Here is a 19,639-nt window from a genome sequence, read left to right on the forward strand (position 1 = left end):
CCAGAACATATTTGGTGGCTGAGCCCAGTTTGGTTGCCAGCGGTCAGCATGCCAAGGCCCACGCCTTCGCCTTCTGCCCAGCTGATGACCTCCATCAGCAGGGCTGGCCGGCTCACAGTAATTAAAACAGTAATTCCCTGTGATTTCTTTGGGCTTTGTCGCCGGGCTGAACCGACTGTGGCTCACAGCTTCGGTTTTCTTCGGCTGGTTTCGACACATGTTGATGGGTTAAGATGAACCCGAGGTCTTTGGGAAGTAGGATTGAACAACTGCAAACGATTCTCTATGGAGGGTGACAGATCCATGTTCACAGTAACATTGGGTTCTGGTTCTGGCTATGGGTTTTGCCCAACCAGGCCCTGATGATCTGCCGAGACCTGCAGAGATGACGGACGTCTGCGGGCCAAACCTTAAGATGAACTGGAATAGGACACAAGTGGCTCTGGTGTTAATTCCTTAAATTTTGCAAAGACTACTAATCGTGACCAAACAGCTCTTGACTTGTTAATATGTAACTTACTTCTGCACGAGTCTGTCAGAAGAAGGAAGACTGCAGTGAAATGAAAAAACAAAGCACTGATGGCACCGGGACAACACTTCGGCATGAATCTGGTCCACTGGTGACGCATCCTGAAAACTGAAATAAGATTATTGTAAAATATTTAACGTGTATTTCAACCACTCAAAAACAAGAACGTTCCTCGGTATGGTTAAAATCTAAAAGTTTGTCATCATAAATGTCGGTTTTGAATACTTTCTCTACGCCATGAAAAGAAGGCGAAGTTAGTCTTAGTTTGAAGACAAATCAATGGAATAAATACATCATTTTTTAATACTAAAAGCTTCAATGAAACTAAGCTGCCTTTTGTCATTCACTCTTAATAAGGGATTTCTTAATAATCGTGTCCTTTCCAGCCCTTCTGGTTTTCATTATTCCAACACAATAAGTTCTTTGCTTTTAATAAGGGAATTGATCTTTTTTTCCCCCCCATAGAACAAACAACCTCTTAGTCTCACATCAAAATGTGTTATCAGCACGTTGGTCTGCAGCTCAACACGTATTAGTTTCACAATAAGAACTCACAAAGATGCCTTCATTTTTCTTGGCCTGTTCTTTTCTGTTGCTCTGCCTCTTTTTAACGTGATTGTCCAATAAAGCTGGCTGGTGTCTGAATGTGGACTCGAATGTCGACCGTGTGTTTGGTGTCTCGTGAATCCAAATATGTTGAGATTCAAATCTGACCAAGAGTCAAACTTGTACATCAATGAATTGAATCATTTTCAGTCTCTTTCCGCTCGTGTAAACAACATGTTGACATTGTGTTCATGTTCAGGAAGTAGAGGGACAATTTGAAGAACTCTCTCTCTGTCCTAGTTTCAATAAGATCAATACGATTTAAGTTTTACTGAAAAGATTTGTCACATGTTACCACATGAAATACACAAAGCATTTATAAAAGCACACATACCTGCTGCAGATATCAGCGAGTCGTCTCAACTACTAAGTTTGTGACACCGTCAGTCCTCCAATAACAGAATGTGGACTTTCAGCTCAGACTTCAGGGAGTCTGTTTTATCATGTTGTAAAATGTTTGATAAGAACCACGTTATGAACTCTGGATGTGAAAAGAAGTGAAGATTCTTCCAGGTGAAACAGACGTAGGAGATGTTTGAAGTCATATTTGGACTTATTTATGATGCTTTCTGACAATGAAGACTCTCTAAACAAAAGTCTGATAGTTTGAAATTATTTCATGCCTTTTTGTTGAATGTCGGTTTTGAATACTTTTTGAAGACTAAACGTTTTCATCAACCCTCGTATTTCATAGTTTTGTTAAACATTTATGAGCTACCATTTTTTGTTTGCAGACTTGTAGGTTTATGTTTTAGACCTTTCTCAGAGCTGCTCTTAGTCTCGCTGACAAACTCAAACCTTCAAATGTGTGACTCGTCACCACAAAAAGCTGCACAGGAAGAGGAAGTGGACACCTCCATTATCTATCAGTGGGTCCCAGACTTAGTTATCAGTAAGACAGCATGGAGGCAGCAGCGCTCTGCGTCCGACTGTGTGAGTACTCCATCTCTTTATTATTGGAAGAGCATGTTTTAAATGTCACATTTAATAAGATGCACATGTGCAGTTGAAAGTATTATCTCTTCTACTGACTCTGTTTCCTTTGTTTCCCCAGTAATGAATGTGTTGCTGCTTGTGTTTGCAGAGGATCAGTGCTGTTACTGTGCTGAGGGAACCGGTGAGTTACAGTTACTGGAACGACAACACATGGTTTAGATTTGATGTCATGTTGCAAACAGGCATCATATCACACGCGTGTATTCATCCGTTAACCTTCAAGAAAAGTCTGTCATTTTTGGGGTTTGGAGATCTAAGATGTGAAAATAAGATCACGACATGACAGGAAATATTTTACTACGGAAAAAAATATTAAAATAATTGTTTTCACAGGTGAGGCTTTTCTTCGTGTGGTTCCAAACAGGCTGCAGTTCTTTGAGTACGAGTCGTTCTCCTGTTTCTGTGAAGGATTTGATCATTTCAGTCAGTCGGCAGTGATGAAGACGATCATGGGAGTCCAAACGTTTTGTGCCGTCGACTACAAGGGATCAAAAGGATCCTGTAAATTTACTAGAGTCTTTTCAACAGACAGCGGACAATACTGGTGTGAGGCTATCGGAAGAGGGAGAAGCACCTCCGTCAACATCACTGTTACTGGTACGTATTGATCCATTTAAAAATATAAGCATACAAATCACTATACATTAACAATAACATCCCCAAAACAAACACATAAACCAAACCTACATGTGCCTCCAGAAAATGATGACAAACGACGTCTTATTTTGACGCTTAAACTGATTGTTCTCTCAGAAATTCAATAATAATATTGTCTCAAGATTATTTAATCATCCAGAAAATATGATGCTGCTAATAAAGTTCAAGATATTCATATTTGTGATACTGTACATTGAAATAGTTCATTAATTTTCATCCTAAAAAAAAAACAAGTAGTCACAAGTGCAAAACAAAAAAGAAATAAAAGAAATGTTAGTGGACAGCAGCAGGTGATGAGGCCAGGAAACGAGGGTCAGGAGTGGAAACTATCTGCACCTGTGGTTGATGAGCACCTGCTGGATGGAGGGCACATGTTTGTCTGCTCGAGCTTCAACCGACTGTCTCCTGACTTTGAGGCAGAGTAACAGGTTGTACTGGATCAGAAAGATGTTTATGTACGATGTGAGACTTGTTGTTTGTACCTGAAGAAGTTTGCATTGATCAAAACACTGTCTGGTCCTCGTTTTAAGAAGAGCAGCTGTGTTCGGACCTTTCATTTAAAAACCAACTCATGTAAGAACTCTGCATTAAGGTTCTACATTCGTCTCATAAGACGAGTCATTTTCTTCCTGTCCCGGGACGTACCACTTGTAAATGTCTTGTTTGTCAGCTGGCTCTGTGATCCTGGACAGTCCCGCCCTCCCTGTGGTGGCAGGAGAAACTGTGACTCTGAGCTGCAGGAACAACTTGCAAACAGACTCCTCTGACTTAGTAGCTGACTTCTACAAAGATGGCAAGCTAAGGAGGACCGGCTACAATGGAAACATGACCATCGATAACGTCTCCAAGTCGGACGAAGGACTCTACCGGTGCAGCATCGGTCATGTTGGAGAGTCAGCAGAGAGCCGGCTGTCTGTCAGAGGTGAGACGCAACAAATGCAAGTTGAGGCTGTAGCATCATAAGATGACACGGAGCTCCTGCCTTCACAGCATCTCCATCTCCTGCCTTCACAGCATCTCCATCAGTTCAAGTAGAAACTCATCCTCCGCTCCTTCACTTCCCGCATGTTTTCCTCCTGTCGACTGCCGTGGCCATGTTCATGGTGGTTGTGTCTTTGCTTGAGTTGCTGCGATGCCGAAAAGGTAAACACCAAACTGTAGGATGTATTTTTATGACCTTCACATCTGCAAATAACGTCAACATTCAAGTTTTTATTGTAAAAAATAAATAAATATGCAAAGTAGATTTTACCGACAACAGCAATGTTTACCTTCCAATTTTCCAAGTGTTGACATCATCACATCATTTTAAATCTCTGTACTTCAGTGTCTGTGTGTATTTCTTCAAAGACATCAACATCACAATCAAGTGAAAGTCAAACAGGTAAAGAACATGAAACATGTCGTTATGTAAGAGATCATTTTTTTTCATTTATCGGAACATCTCGTCATTCATGAACTCGACCGAACCCCGAATATTTATGTTTGATTGGCTTCAAGATGTTTGTTTCAAACGAAATTACCTCAGTTGGATGTAATCACTACATGTATTGTCTTTGCATCTATTTTATTGGTGTGTGTGTGTGTGTGTGTGTGTGTGTGTGTGTGTGTGTGTGTGTGTGTGTGTGTGTGTGTGTGTGTGTGTGTGTGTTTTCAGCATCTGGACCAACCAGTGAAGTTCATCCTGAATGGTCCACATACTCTCTCATCACAGCAACCGTAATATACAGTAATACAGGTACGGCTCCTTTTACAGACAAACACAAAATGCTGCAAGTAAACGTTGTGCTTCAGAATGAAAGAGTTTTTGTAGAGGTTTGTAAAAGCCTGAGCATGAAGTTTATTTCAGGAGCTGAAGACGTGACTCCAAACGTCAAACACAAACCACATGAGAAAACCACAGCACCTTTCAAATAGCTTCCTGAATGAGACTCTGAGAAGTTTGGTTTTTTTCTTCTTACTCCGGTAGAACGAGCGCAGCATCCTCTGACTTATGGTATTAAATAAAAGAATAGTTGAAGCGTGCTGCATGTTAACAGACTGAAGTGTTTCCTGAGCAGAACCTGGAGAGTCCAGTTTCACAACGTTGGTCAACACTTCCTCAGCGGATACCAACCAACATACAGCAGATACAGAAAGCTTCTACTGCACAATCAAATAGGTAATGAATAAAATAACTCCGCTGCTCAGCTCTAAATGTTTCCTCGAACTTCATACAAGAACTCAGGATCTCTGACTTTTTTTTAAAAAACAAAAATTTCTGAACTCTAAATTTTCGGTCTGAATTACAGCAATACAAAGATTTAACCAAAACAGTACGTACATCACATATTCAGGGATGTTTCATGAGATTAGCATCGTTTGATACATTGATTACAATCAGAAAAGCAATTAGGAAAAAAAAAGAGTAATAATTGTAATTTCTGTGAATCTTCCATCTCCAGGTCACTGAGTCTGGGAGTGGAGACATCCGGCTGAAGCCTCGGTTTCCTTACGTGGCATCTTATTGATGAAAAAGTGGTTTTTAATTAACTTTGACATTTAGAAGTTTGTTATATTTTTGACAGGTAATATGTTGGTTTTGTTTGAGGTGTATATGCACCCATAATAAAATATAAAACATGAAATGAGCGCACGTCATTTTAAAAATGGCCAGACGTGGTCTTCTTTGTCGTCATCAGCCTGATTTTGAGGTCTTCTTTGGCTTCACAGTTATGAACAGTTAAACCGACTTCCAAATCCATTCACTGCGGTCAGCTACTTATCTGTTTTATCAGCTGGGCAACTCTGACTGTGAGCGAGACCTTAACACACCTCTGGTGTCTGAACGAATGTGAAGCTCCACAATCCTTCACCAGTCAGCCTGCTTTGAGCAGAAAGTGCTTTCGGAGTTTGAACCTTTCGGGCCTTTTTATCAAATGAAACAAAAGTTTGACCCAAATAACAAAGATCTGTGAGCAGATATTAAAACAAGGCCCCGCCACGTGACTCTTCAGCACACGTTTATTTTTGCATCATTATCCGTCAGTCATACAGGAAGAGGAGGGTCCAACCTACATTTCACCGAGCCGCATTTCAGTCTGATGTTCAGACCGTCGAGACATCATGGAGGTCACAGCTCTCTGCATCACGCTGGGTGAGTTCTCATCGCGTCTCAGTGGGACATTTAGCAACTAACCTGCAACTAGTCACAACTAGAGAGGTCAGAGGTCATGTTGCATGTGTGGAATTTGGTCGGTAGATTTTTATTTTCATACAGACTTCAAATAAAAACAACCAAGTCTGTTAACTTTTTTCTGCTGGGCAGTGATGAAGGTGTTGATGCTGCTGTTGGCGCCAGTTCACATCAACGATGCTCAGGACAGACGTAAGTAACAATTACTGATTGAAAAACATGCATATTGATATAACCGTTTTTTGGAGCTACAACTCTGAATGTTTGTGTTGCGGATCTCCAAAATATCTTCATAATAATACTCATTTATTTTTGCGTCCGTGTCTCGATTGCAGCTTTTGCTGTGATCGTTCCAACCGCTCTGCAGGTCTTCGAGTACAGCTCCTTCTCCATTCACTGCGAGGGTTTGAACACCACGACCGGATGGACCGTCCTGAGGAAGAGAGAAGGAGAAGTCGGCGCGTGCATCACCAACTGGGTGACGGCGGCGGCGGCGGCGTGTGCCATCAAACCGGCCTACCTCACCGACAGCGGAGAGTACTGGTGTGAGACCGGAGGAGAGAGGAGCAACGCCGTGAACATCGTCGTCACTGGTAACAGACACGTTCAAGTCCGCCGCCAAATCACAGGTGTTCACGTACCAGTGGAGCGCAGGTGCTGATGCTGATGTAGTGATGTAGGTAGTGATGTAGTGATGTAGGTAGTGATGTAGTGATGTCCTGATGTAGGTAGTGATGTAGGTAGTGATGTAGTGATGTAGGTAGTGATGTAGGTAGTGATGTAATGATGTAGGCAGCGATGTAGTGATGTAGGTAGCGATGTAGTGATGTAGGTAGTGATGTAATGATGTAGGTAGCGATGTCGTGATGTAATGATGTAGGTAGCGATGTAGGTAGTGATGTAGTGATGTAGTGATGTAATGATGTAGGTAGTGATGTAATGATGTAGGTAGTGATGTAATGATGTAGGTAGTGATGTAGTGATGTAATGATGTAGGTAGCGATGTAGTGATGTAGGTAGTGATGTAGGTAGTGATGTAATGATGTAGGTAGTGATGTAGTGATGTGATGTAGGTAGTGATGTAGTGGTGTAGGAAGTGATGTAGTGATGTAGTGATGTAGGTAGTGATGTAGTGATGTAGGTAGTGATGTAGGTAGTGATGTAATGATGTAGTGATGTAGGTAGTGATGTAGTGATGTAATGATGTAGGTAGTGATGTAGTGATGTAGGTAGTGATGTAGTGATGTAATGGTGTAGGTAGTGATGTAGGTAGTGACGTAGTGATGTAGGTAGTGATATAGTGATGTAGTGATGTAGGTAGTGATGTAGGTAGTGATGTAGTGATATAGGTAGTGATGTAATGATGTAGGTAGTGATGTAGTGATGTAGGTAGTGATGTAGTGATGTAGGTAGTGATGTAGTGATGCAGGTAGTGATGTAGTGATGTAGGTAGTGATATAGTGATGTAGTGATGTAGGTAGTGATGTAGTGATGTAGGTAGTGATGTAGTGATGTAATGATGTAGGTAGTGATGTAGGTAGTGATGTAGTGATGTAGTGATATAGGTAGTGATGTAGTGATGTAGGTAGTGATGTAATGATGTAGGTAGTGATGTAGTGATGTAGGTAGTGATGTAGTGATATAGGTAGTGATGTAATGATGTAGGTAGTGATGTAGTGATGTAGGTAGTGATGTAGGCAGTGATGTAGTGATGTAGGCAGTGATGTAGTGATGTGGGCAGTGATGTAGTGATGTAGGTAGTAATGTAGTGATGTAATGATGTAGGTAGTGATGTAGTGATGTAATGATGTAGGTAGTGATGTAGTGATGTAGTGATGTAGGTAGTGATGTAGTGATGTAGGCAGTGATGTAGTGATGTAGGTAGTAATGTAGTGATGTAGTGATGTAGGTAGTGATGTAGTGATGTAATGATGCGGGTAGTGATGTAGTGATGTAGGTAGTGATGTAGTGATGTAATGATGCAGGTAGTGATGTAGTGATGTAGTGATGTAGGCAGTGATGTAGCGATGTAGTGATGTAGGTAGTGATGTAGTGATGTAGCGATGTAGTGATGTAGCGTGGAGCTCTGACCTGTGGAGGTGATGCCTTCTCACGGCTCCATGTGCATCACTGTGCTGCGCTTCATTTAGGAACAACAGAAACATTCTGCTAACTCTTTCATTCATCTTCATAAGTTTACTTATATTTTACCTCCGTAAAGAATTTTGTAATCATAAAGAGGCTTCAATGGCCTTTAAAAAAAAGAAAAAAAAAAAAGAAGCCTATTCCTGTAATTCTAAAGATGCACCAGCTGTTAAACCTGCAGCTTCCTATTAAAACGGTATTTCTGAAATTGTTTTTGCTCAGCTGGACCTGTGATCCTGGAGAGTCCTGCTCTTCCTGTGACGGAGGGAGACTCTGTGACTCTGAGCTGCAGATCTAAGATGAGCGCCTCCACCCTCATCACTGACTTCTTCAAAGACGGCCTTTACGTCGGCAGCAGCTCCAGAGGGAAGGTGACCATCAACAGAGTTACCAAGTTGGATGAAGGACTCTACAAGTGCACAATCTCTGACTCTGGAGAATCGCCTCAGAGCTTGCTGGCTGTCAGAGGTGAGACATAAAGATTGTTTGTTGTCATTCTATTTCTTTTACTATTAAATGAAATGTTTATATTGATATTTATTAAAACATAATATTAAAATCAAAAGGATCAAATCAAATGTCAAATATTAGCGGCTAAACAATTGTGTAATGTACTTCAGCTACAGTACATTCAGGGGGAAATGTTACTCCATCGTAACCGTTAAGATGTCTGGTTTGATGGTTGTGAGGTTATTGAGGTTTTGGAGAGAAATACACGAGTGTCATCTGCAAACACGTTATATTTCAGTCTCCAAATAGTTTGTGTAAATTAAGAACAACCATGGCTCCAAAATCAACCCTTGCGACACGTCACATTCGTTTTAAAAGCAGATAATGGTTATTAATGAATAAAGAGAAGTTACAAACAGACTTGGACGATGTTGAGAACCATCTTCTTCAGCATTAGTAATGTTAAATAAAAGCTGTTTTTGTGCAGCATTCTTAGCTAACACCAGTCCTCCTTCCCTTTCACTTCTTTTGCCTTGTAAATGTAAATATCTGATGTTGAGCTAAACAACAAACAACACATTTGTTTCCCACAATGCCTCATGACCACTGTTTTCTTTTGTTTCTTGCAGGACTTCGCAGAGCAACTCCCCACTCTTCACAGAACTCTTGCCACGTTTACGTGGTCTTACGGACTGTTTTCACCGTTGTGTTGGTGGCTGTGCTGCTGCTGTTGGTGGGATTCCTTCACCGCGGGGAACTCAGATTTCGGTAGAACTGACTCAGACTCACTTTGACAAACGCACCTTCGTTCCCGATCTCATCTTTCTGATACAATAGCAAGTAGCAGAAGCTTTATGTTGGTCATTCCTTCTCTCTACATTTTCTGTCCAGTATCTTTGTCATTTTGGGGTCCTGTTTTTGGAGAATGGCCTGCAGAGGTCATAAAGGAGCTCAACGTGTGTTAACTTTCATTAAATGAAATAAATAACTGCAAAAGGTTTGCTCAGAATCTGCCTCTTTACCATGTGCAGCTGCTATTGTCTGACTTTCACAAGCAGACAAAACCAAAACCACAAAAAGACGTGCTGTACATCTTCTGTGTTTTGTTTTAGATACTACAGATGCTGGTGGTAATTTAAGAAACAAACCACAAAAGAACCCTGATAGAAAACAGTGAAAGCAGCAGTGATGTCTGTCTCAATGGTGAATGGTGTGGTATCACAATAGACCCAGCTTTAAATATATAGGATTATACATAAGGAATTAAATGTGTACATTTCTGCTGGCCATTTATTTGCTGTATATAAGAAGGTGTGCTTGTATCCAAATCAATCATATTAGTTGTAGGAATTTATAAGGGTTGTGGTTGGAAACCATCGACTGTATGAAAGTGTTATTTGCATCGGGTCTGACAAGTGAAGTCAATGCAGAAGTGTCTTGAAGTGCAATACCAGAGTGTTTTGAGTGACAGGCCTGGGGTGCAGTCAGGTTTCTGGTTATAGGTGGGCGGGGCATGCTGCCCTCGCTCCGCCCCAGCTCGTCCAAATATGGTCACTTCTGGCTCCAAAAAAATAAGTAAGATGGTGATGGTCAAAATGTTTGATTGGAAGTATTAACGTCAACCTGACTATAAAAAGTGCCCCCATGCAAATAAAATGATATGAAGATATCAGCCATGGACTTGATCAACAGTGTCCCAGTTAATAAGATAAAACGAAAGGACAGGTTTAATTCCAGTTTGGGATTCAGACATCGACATGTTGTTCGTCTGTTTATTAGCTGACCTTTTTGGCACCTTGTAGTCACGTCACTGACTGCTGCCGGATCACTTGTCTGTCCAGGGTCGATCTACGTGACACAACCTCAGCAGCTCCGTACCGCAGAGGAAAGTCACAGGAAGTGAAGGTTCTCGTCTATAATAAACTTTAGCTGAACGTCAGTGTGATGATCAGACAGCCAGACGACATGGAGAGCACGACGCTCTGCATTTATCGATGTGAGTATTGAGTACTATTTGCTGCTGTTGTTTATTAGACCTCGTAGGTATAATTATTCTTTTGTCTAATGCAAAACATTTTCTTTGTTTCTACAGTGATAAATATGTGGTTGATGCTGGTGACTCAAGTTCAGAGCAGTTCTTCTACTCAGAAAACTTGTAAGTAGACATTTATGACCAAATCCATCATTACTGTTGACTTTTGCACGATTGAGTAACTTTCTAACAGACATGTTCAGTTCCAAAACATCACTTAGGTATCATGATTTTCACATGTAGGCTTTAGCTTCCTTTACTTGCGCCAGTGCAGTTTTATATTTTTTTTTTTTTTTAAACTTTTCAGATGCAGCTTTCCCTCACGTCGCTCCAGACACTTTGCAGTACTTTCAATACGAGTCTGTGTCTTTCACCTGTGAGGGGTTCGACTCGTCGCTTGGATGGAAACTGATGAGGAAGATCCCGAGCGAAAATATGGCGTGTGGCACCAACTGGGGAGTTTTAAATGGGTCCCTTTGTGTCTTCAGAAATGTGTATGTAGAAGACAGCGGACAATATTGGTGTGAAACCAGAGACGGAAAGAGAAGCAACACTGTCAACATCACTGTTACTGGTAGGGCCGCAGTGACTGTGTTCATGTTTATCGAATCACTGGTGAATTTCATATTTAAAACATGTTATGAGTTTCTCTGGAATCAGGACTGTTGAGCTCTGCGACAGCACAAATCCAGGGACCATTCATGCCCATAACTTCTAAAAAGCTTGTTTAATTATTTATTGTTTGTAGTACTTTAATCACTTATTTGGCACCTGAATGTGTTTATAGTAGTAAGAACAGGGTGTCACAGATAAAACAAGATTGAAAGACCTACAAACAAAATGACACAAGGGTTTATCTCTTTCTAAAACTGGTGAGCAACACTTTTCAGTTGTGTTGGGTTGTAAATATAAAACAACAGTGATAATACTGTTTTTCAGCTGGTTCTGTGATTATGGAGAGTCCTGTCCTTCCTGTGATGGAGGGAGATGATGTGACTCTGCGTTGCAAAAGCAAGACGGCTTCTTCCAGCATCTCTGCGTCCTTCTATAAAAATGGGCTCCTCGTCAACAACGAGGGAAAGTTGACCATCTGCAATGTTTCCAGGTCTGATGAGGGACTCTACAAGTGCAGCATCTCTGATGGTGGAGAGTCACCAGAGAGCCGGCTGCTTGTCAAAGGTGAGACTTGGAAAAACAAACCAGCACATTATGTGAAAAAGATATGATGATATGATATAGCATTTTAAACAATGCCAGTTTCCTTAGCCACATAATACAGTGGTTCTGTCAGTCCCATGTAGGATTTGATTTAATGTGTGCAACAGCATGCCTTTGTAACTTAACAATCACCTGAAAAAACAGGTGCAATTAGGGGTTGGTTGGCAGGTCTAACAAACTGTAGTCCAAAATATTTCTGCCATCTGTGGCAAACAAATTTCTAAGGAGTGGCTGTGCATAAAATTAGAAAATTGAATGCAAATTATTAAAAATATGTCACAATGTATTCACAAAAAAATTGCTAACGCTGCTGTTGTGCTTCCAGAATATCCCAAAGAGGCTCTGCTATGTTACGACCAACTTCCCGTTCTCCTCTACGTCCTCATGAGGACGGTTGCCACGGTTCTGTGGATGGCTCTGCTGATTTTGGTGCTGAGAACATGTGATAAACAGGGATAAAGAAAAAACAATTACCACCAACAAAAACAAGATACTTTTAAGTTGTTATAAGGAACACTTAAAGCAACCAATATGTGCAAAACGTTGGATGGAAAGAAACAATGTGTTCATACCAACACAGTAAACCATCCAGGCCCTTTTTGTGGTGTTTACAGAGACATTACGAGTCTGCAGACGCTTGGTGACCGAGCTCTGAACATGTGGGCGTTGTCAGCGTAACATGACAGATGATTTTATTGTTCGTGCAGAACTTGACGAATAATTTTTCAGATATATCATCTTTGACATCAACTAAAACGAATCAAAGTCATGCTAGTTGTGGATAAATGCAAGAAATACAAGTTTTAAATTATTATTTTCGAATTGTGCAAAATTATTAAATGATCAAATCCCCTTAGATCATCAGTAAACTAAAAATTGTGAATTACACAATTTCATTTATTTCATGCATTTTCTTGCTGATATTTTTATCACTCGTGGAAACGATGTAAAAATAACCAACAATTTAAATAAATCTCTGCTTTACTACAGCTGACTGATCTGGACAGAAGAGAAGCTGTGATACACGTCAGGTGCAAATAATTCACTTGGACAACTCTCAATGTTTTCTGATCTTTGACATGATTATTTACATAATGTCTGCTTAATACAGTGTGTAGGTCTTAATTTGATTAATACATAATAAATAATTCATTTAGCAAATTACATTATATTTAATATGTTGTTTGGAAAAAAAATACCATGTTTCTTATTTGTCTGATTGAACCTCTTATTTATTACATTTTTAGGCCTGTTATATTTTGCATGTGTTGTGACTGCAGCAAAATCATGAAGTGAAGTTTCTCAGAGGTACATACAGGTCAACATACTTGTGCAGTTTATAAACCACACCGTCTCTATATTTATATATATTTTGTTGTTTCATTCTTTTTGTTTATGTATGTGTTAAAGCCTGACCAACTATTTGCAGAAAAACCACAGCGTCTCTGAGTCTGTGAAACGAGTCTGTGGGTTTGTTTTAGCAAACGCAGCTCGAGCTCTCTTGAGGTCAGTTACATTGGTTTTGATGCCGTCAGCTGAATCTTTGATGTCTTCAACATGTTGTTGGTGAACTGCATCGTGTCAGAATATAATGCATGACGGCAGAAATAATATTCTCACAGATGCACTTGCTGCAGAAAAGAAAGACAAAATGTGTAGTTATGGTTGGCTAATTAAAAAAAGAATGAATGTAATAAATAATCTGCTGTGTTGATTTCCATGACTGCTGAATAAAATAAGGGAAACAAATGTACTTTTAATGATTTTATTGTTGATTTTGTTCCATTTCTGGACATCGTTCATGACAATGTTTGTTTCAACAACTTTCAATATTAAAATACATACAGCAGGCAAGTCACCAATATAATGTGGTGGGATTTCTAATGTAATTTTTTTGTAATAGAAATGATTGTGCATAATTTGCAACAACTCTTTAATGTTGATTCACAAACATACAGAAGCTAAAAGTATTCATGCATAAAATATACTGAAATCTGCATCACATTATTTTCATACAACACTGTTTATGTAGATAAAAACAATGCAATTTTTTGCAAATCATTTGAACTCATATTTCATTTAAAATTGTTCTTTATCTCCTCGACCTGATTATACATTTCCTCCTTCTGATTATTTATTTCCATCTTCTTCTCCATCAGTACATTAACCACAAACAATACTGAGTCTAAATTGTTATTTGTGCTTTGTAGTTTTCCCTCCAAATCTTCAGGATTTGTTTTGGTATCGAGACCCTTGTTTTCATCGAGTTTCTGTGAACTGGATTTTATGTTGTTTTGTTCTGTCGGTTTGTTGTCTAAAAGCTGAGTCTGGTTTTCCTCTTTCTGCTTCTCTAACTTGAGCAGTTGTTGATTGAGTGTATGAACCTGATCATTCAGATGCTTCTTCTTTGCCATTAAAAAATTAACCATCCATACCACATGTCCATGTTCTTCCTCTAGTTCCTTTAACTGCATACTGAGGTTTTGTTCTTTCCCGTTCAGCTCCTTCATTTCCAGGCTCTCTGATACGTCCTGCAGTGTTTCTCTCTCCTCATTAATGAACGACTGACGTTTTTTGTGTCTTTTGAAATTTCCTGTTGATGGTGACGTTTTTAAGTTGTGGCTTGCTGGAAGGAAATTAAAAAAATAAACATTTTGAATTTCAGGACGAGAAAGGCTGAAGATGCTTTTGATGCTAATGTATTTAAATAAAATAAATACAGTTAGAACAAAAATAAAATGATTCAGTAAAAAAAAAAAAAAAAAAAAAACCTCGTTTGGATCATCAGATCATGTAACATTTTAAATATTGATCAGTTAACATTGTTTATGTTTTATAACCAACCAGGAACTGTACCTTGACACGTACCAAAGAAATTTAACACTGACTTACATTTTCGTCTTTTCCAGACAACAAGAGAAACTGCAAAAACGAGCACGATAACCACGGCCAAGCTGATGGCTGTCAGAGAGGCAGCAGGACTGCATGTCGTGTTGAAGAAATCATCTGTAGGGATAAAACAACACCAACAATGAGACTTCAGGGATTTGAGGCTAAAACAACACAAGTATAAATGTGTAAAACTGATTTCCTACCTCGAAGGTGGATGTGAACCTCTCTGGTCTGGTTGATGTTGTTCTGTTGGACTCTACAGGTGAAGCTGTTGCTGTGTCTCTTCTCCACAGTCACTCTGCTGCTGACAGTATAGAGGTCATCAGGACCTCTGACGCTCTCTGTAGGTCCAGCAGAGAGGAGGTTTCCCTCAGCATCCAGCCACAACACCTCAGGTTCTGGATACCAGCCTGCAGACTTACAGTCCAACATCACTCCTCTGGAGGATTCATCAAGTCCTGCTATGATGATATCAGGTGAGGAAGCAGCACCTGGTGACAAAGAGAACATAATGTAAAATTCTTTGAAGTAAGCTTGTATAGTCAATCACCCGACCCTTTTTAAAATCTACCACTGCATGACAAACACAAACCTGGGAATAATGACTTAGTAGTAATAACCATCCATGACACTACTTGCCCCTCCATTATTGGTTGCAGTCATTACTGAATTTAAGAGAAAAATTTACTGAAATTTCTTCAAATTTTAATGCTGGAAGCAACAACCTGCCGTACGTTCCGATCATTTAACAATGAAATCAGAAGTAATTGTATATATTTATACTACAGCAGACCCCAAGTCATCTGTGGCAGTATTTGGTGTCCAGAAGAGAAGAGCATAGTATTACGTAATATCAATTTATTTATCATTAATGATCTTTGTTGGCTTCACAAATGTAATACACTCCTGTTTCATTTCATTTATTACATACAGAATTAATCCTTTCTAGCATCATGATTGCTCTTGTAAGTGCTTTCAACTGCAGATGTGAGAGCATTTTTTTTCTTGTCTTTTAAATTGCTGTTGTTTGTGCAGTTAACACTCTTTAGTTGAATTATGAAAATGATCAAGTAAAGGAAGGTTTACATTTTTTGCTGTACTCAAACTTACTTCCAAAACCAACTGAGTTTCTGCACCGTGAAGCAAATCGAATTGATCCACTTACCAACAATGAGCTCCACACTCGATTTCCCATTAAGTGAAGGAACGAAGCATGTGTAGCTTCCCCCATCGTTCAGGGTCACGTTGGAGAGTTTCAGTGAAATGTCTCCGAGCTTCAGTTTGTCGATGGACAGTGACGTTCTTGTCTTAAAAGATGGATGTTTTTTACTCTCTAGTTCGACGCCATCACGCCACACGTAAACAAATCTGGGTGTCAGAGCAGGTCTGGTCCACTCGACGGTCATGCCAGCAGCATCCACAGCTGGCTCCACACGGCTGGGTAACATGACGTCATCACCAAGTATCGCCACAATTGGCTGTGATGGAACAATCACTTGATTTTGACCTGAAAGAAAATGATGTGTTATTGTTAGTTTCTTTTCCTCCGCTTTGTGATATTTACTTAAATTCAGCTAATAGACGAATCCGCTGATTATTTTCTTAATTGATCAGATATTTGATTGGTTTTAGAAATAAGTTAAATTACTCTATAATCACTATAATCAATCTGCAGCAGATTAGAGGACTAATCTGATTCCATCGACCAAACCGTTAATCATTAAACTAAAATTAGTGTAATGTTCAGTAGAAAATTGATTCCCAGCTGAAGTTGACTTGTAGAAATTCTGGGAATCAGATGATGTAAAATTTATTTGAAGCTCAGATATATTTAATAATCCTCTCTTCAGGTAAAACATAGATAGTACCACCTTCACTTGTATGAAATTCATGTGTCAAACGCTAAAATAAGTTGAGTGTCATCTGCATATAACCATTAAAACACAATAAAACCAGATCTGTGGATGCTGTGTCGCAGACACATTTTAGATTTCCTTAACTTGTAATTTGTTTTATAATTGTCATACATCAAAACACAATGTTTCATCGAGCTTTAAAAGGTAACTGATACTTTACCTCCACAGCCTCGCAATAGGAGAAGGAATATAAAGGTGTGATGAAAAACCAAAACACAGACGGCACCAAGTGGAAGTTTGAAGGATACTCCATCCTTCAGTAGAAGCATTCTAGAGATTTAAATATGTTAATAAAGTGGATAAAGTAATTTAATCCCTTAAAAGGACACAAAAATTATACTTACATGTATGCAAATAACAGTGTTAATAATACTTACATAACATGAATTTGGTATTTCCTGTGTTTCACAAATATTCCAAACTGTACACTAAAATCCTCAATATTTGTTGTCATTAGATTAAACAGTCGTTTTTGTTTTTTTAATTCCTTAAAAATTTCAAATGAAACTGCCTGCTGGTATTGTGTGTGCATTTTCCCTCGGCGTGTCGTCACATGAACAGCCCTCACACTTATTACACCACTGTCTTTATTAACTCGTGTTGGGGATGAATGTAAAATGTTGTTCTCATTCCCAGTGGGTCAGATACTGTTGTTTTCTCAAAGGTATCATTTGGACACACAAAGTACCGTGTGCCTTAAATTTAGGCATAAATGACGTTAGTTATTGTTAGAAAAAAGATCATAGTACGGTAAAAATTGGAACGGTCACCATTTGATTTGGGTTAGACAGAAAAACTACGTGGTTAGTGTTTTAAAAAGCTCATGGTTGTGGTCCTTATAAGAAATCAACATTGACTTTTGCTTTATCAAGGACTCAACACTGCTCTACAAGGGAAAAGTCCCGTGTTCGTTCCATCCAACCAGTCCTACACGGACTGAACCCACTTTGTACACCATCGCTTGCCCTTTTTTGACCCGCCTTTTCACACAGCATAAGAAATGAGGTACTCTGGGCGTTTGTCTTAAACGGCAACGGCAGTATTTGATGACCTCAGAAAGAAAATGGTCTAATCAACAGCATTAAATAAACATATTACATTAAATGTAAAGTATTGTTTCAGCCTACCTGCTGTGGCTCAGACTGTCACCTTATCATGAGATTTTTACAGTCAAGGTCCGGTATAACCACATGCTGTAGTTCTTGTTCTGGTTAATCATTAATAAGCAGCACTGTGTCTTGTAAGATGTGAGTATTACACCTGGTCAGTCAGCAGTACTGCAGTAACTACTGTATTTACAGAAGGGTACCGAACCCTTTTGCACAAATTCAGGACACATTTAACTGAAGGTTTGAGCCTACAGTCACCTGCTGAAATCTGCCAGGGAACAAAATACTTTAAAATACACAGAGTAGATAATAATTACTGTTGTTGAGATGCATTAATCGATGTGTACCAAAACCTGTTGAATCTAAGTGATGCCGTTTGCCTCAGAAATGTTTTCAAATATTCCCTATTTTTCCAACGAAAACTTAAATGAAAAACTTTAAAGCACATTAAAACTACATCATCTATTGTCACTAGTTTCCAGGCTGTCCTTCAATTTTCTTTTACTGAACAAAATTTTGTCATACAAAAATAATATAAATCATTGTAATGTCCCTTTTTGTAAGAATTCTATGATCCTTAAAGTAAGTCCAGCAGTCAGGATTATAAACTGTAGTTTCCTTCATTTTCTTATTTCATAATTAAAAGGGAAAGGAAAGGACCCAGACAGCTTAGGTAGCTCGTTGTCGCCCCTAAAGGCTGCACATTGTTTGGGCCTAATTTGTCTTAATATATTACACGGTGCATAAAATATGGACATTCAATCATTTTTATACAAGTTTCTCTTCAAAGTCCTGTGAGGTCTTAAAACATGTCGTAGGTTATTATGCTCGGATCAGACAACACGATATACTTGTTAGATTAAATCAAAGTGCACTAAATTTTTGCCGTGACCTTTCATCGAGGTGTCCTGCAGTGTCCCAGGATCGCCGTCCTTCAGTTATGTCACCATAAAAGGCCTGTTTGCTGTTCCCAACATTCATGTTCAGGCCCGATAATCATTTGTTTTTTCTTAAACATAAGACTTGATTTTCAGGTACTTCTGGCCTGATGGACCAACCATCCCCGACGTGAACGTTTCAGGATCTGATGAATTCATCCTCCTCGGTCCTCAGTAAGCTGACCAGTACGGAGGACACGGGACCTGATGAGGAAAAAGGAGAATATCAGGTAAAAACAGCATGTAAACAGCAGGTGGACGGAAATACTTTGCAACCAATGTGGACCAATCAGAGACCAGTTGGTGTGACTAAAGTGGCGTTCAGACTGCAGGCCAATCGGATTCTTTTCCTCAGATCAGATCTTTAGGGACAGACTGTCCACACTGTTGTTTGTAAATGAGCAGTTTGGATTTAGTGTGTCCGGACATCACTGACCTATCTGCATGGGTTGCTAGTGGCAACGACATACATGCAGCTTTGCCGGTTGAGGTTTATCGAAATGGAAGCTGCTGGTGTGAAAAATCACATTTCATGTGTTGTTGTTTTTTACTGTCCAGACTTTCGAAAATCAATCTGGATATGAAAAAAAAAAAAAAAAAAAAAAAAGATTTGTACTGGTCGTCTCAAAACACCCTAAGTGTGGTGATGGTAATGATGATGATGATGATGAAGTCAAGTGTTTGTATTTATATCTACTTCTAACGATGGTGTCGGTGCTACAACGAGATAAAGTGCAAAAACCAGTTGTAGCTACGATAGTAAATATGGAAGAATTGGAGGCGGAGTCTGTTACCAACATGGCGTTTTGCACATGGCTCACAAAGTGGGCGGTTTTGACGCTCAACATAAATCAAATGGGTCGTCAGCGCTGGTTGTTTAAAGGCTGCTAATAATAGTACGTGTAAGATGTGTGCGACCTGTCGGGCGTATCATATAAACACATTTCACCCCATTGTTACTTCTATTTAACCCCAT

The 19,639-nt window shown here is 39.4% G+C and overlaps 3 protein-coding genes across 4 annotated transcripts in view; 1 reads left to right on the forward strand and 2 right to left on the reverse strand.

Annotated features, from left to right (window-relative positions):
- Window positions 1-219, reverse strand: part of LOC138636542 (butyrophilin subfamily 3 member A2-like) — an 8,220-nt gene extending 8,001 nt beyond the window's left edge. The window contains exon 1 of the mRNA XM_069724595.1: window positions 177-219. Within this exon, the coding sequence (XP_069580696.1) occupies window positions 177-219 (43 nt within the window). The remainder of the gene's footprint in view (window positions 1-176) is intronic.
- A 3,840-nt stretch (window positions 220-4,059) lies between these two features.
- Window positions 4,060-13,539, forward strand: LOC138636545 (Fc receptor-like A). Of its 2 annotated transcripts, XM_069724598.1 has the most exons (12): window positions 4,060-4,172; window positions 4,446-4,526; window positions 4,849-4,949; window positions 5,233-5,924; window positions 6,096-6,155; window positions 6,299-6,556; window positions 8,331-8,576; window positions 9,188-9,326; window positions 10,651-10,713; window positions 10,898-11,164; window positions 11,530-11,769; window positions 12,134-13,539. In XM_069724598.1, exons 4-10 carry the CDS (start codon window positions 5,894-5,896, stop codon window positions 10,968-10,970), a joined length of 870 nt encoding a protein of 289 aa, XP_069580699.1. In that variant the 5' UTR covers window positions 4,060-4,172; window positions 4,446-4,526; window positions 4,849-4,949; window positions 5,233-5,893; the 3' UTR covers window positions 10,971-11,164; window positions 11,530-11,769; window positions 12,134-13,539. The 2 variants fall into 2 exon arrangements, with proteins under 2 accessions (XP_069580699.1, XP_069580700.1); XM_069724599.1 differs by lacking the exons at window positions 10,898-11,164; window positions 11,530-11,769; window positions 12,134-13,539 and adding an exon at window positions 10,400-10,554.
- Window positions 13,540-14,634: 1,095 nt separating this feature from the next.
- Window positions 14,635-19,109, reverse strand: LOC138636543 (butyrophilin subfamily 1 member A1-like). The gene is made up of 5 exons (XM_069724596.1): window positions 19,100-19,109; window positions 15,866-16,207; window positions 14,904-15,191; window positions 14,747-14,814; window positions 14,635-14,664 (listed from the first exon to the last, which is right to left on the reverse strand). Exons 1-5 carry the CDS (start codon window positions 19,107-19,109, stop codon window positions 14,635-14,637), a joined length of 738 nt encoding a protein of 245 aa, XP_069580697.1.
- Window positions 19,110-19,639: the final 530 nt, after the last annotated feature.

The sequence above is a fragment of the Brachyistius frenatus genome, unplaced genomic scaffold, assembly GCF_029030835.1.
Source record: "Brachyistius frenatus isolate BFR_SWC_R1_liver_20210118 unplaced genomic scaffold, ASM2903083v1 Contig_384, whole genome shotgun sequence".
Lineage (NCBI taxonomy): Eukaryota > Metazoa > Chordata > Actinopteri > Embiotocidae > Brachyistius > Brachyistius frenatus.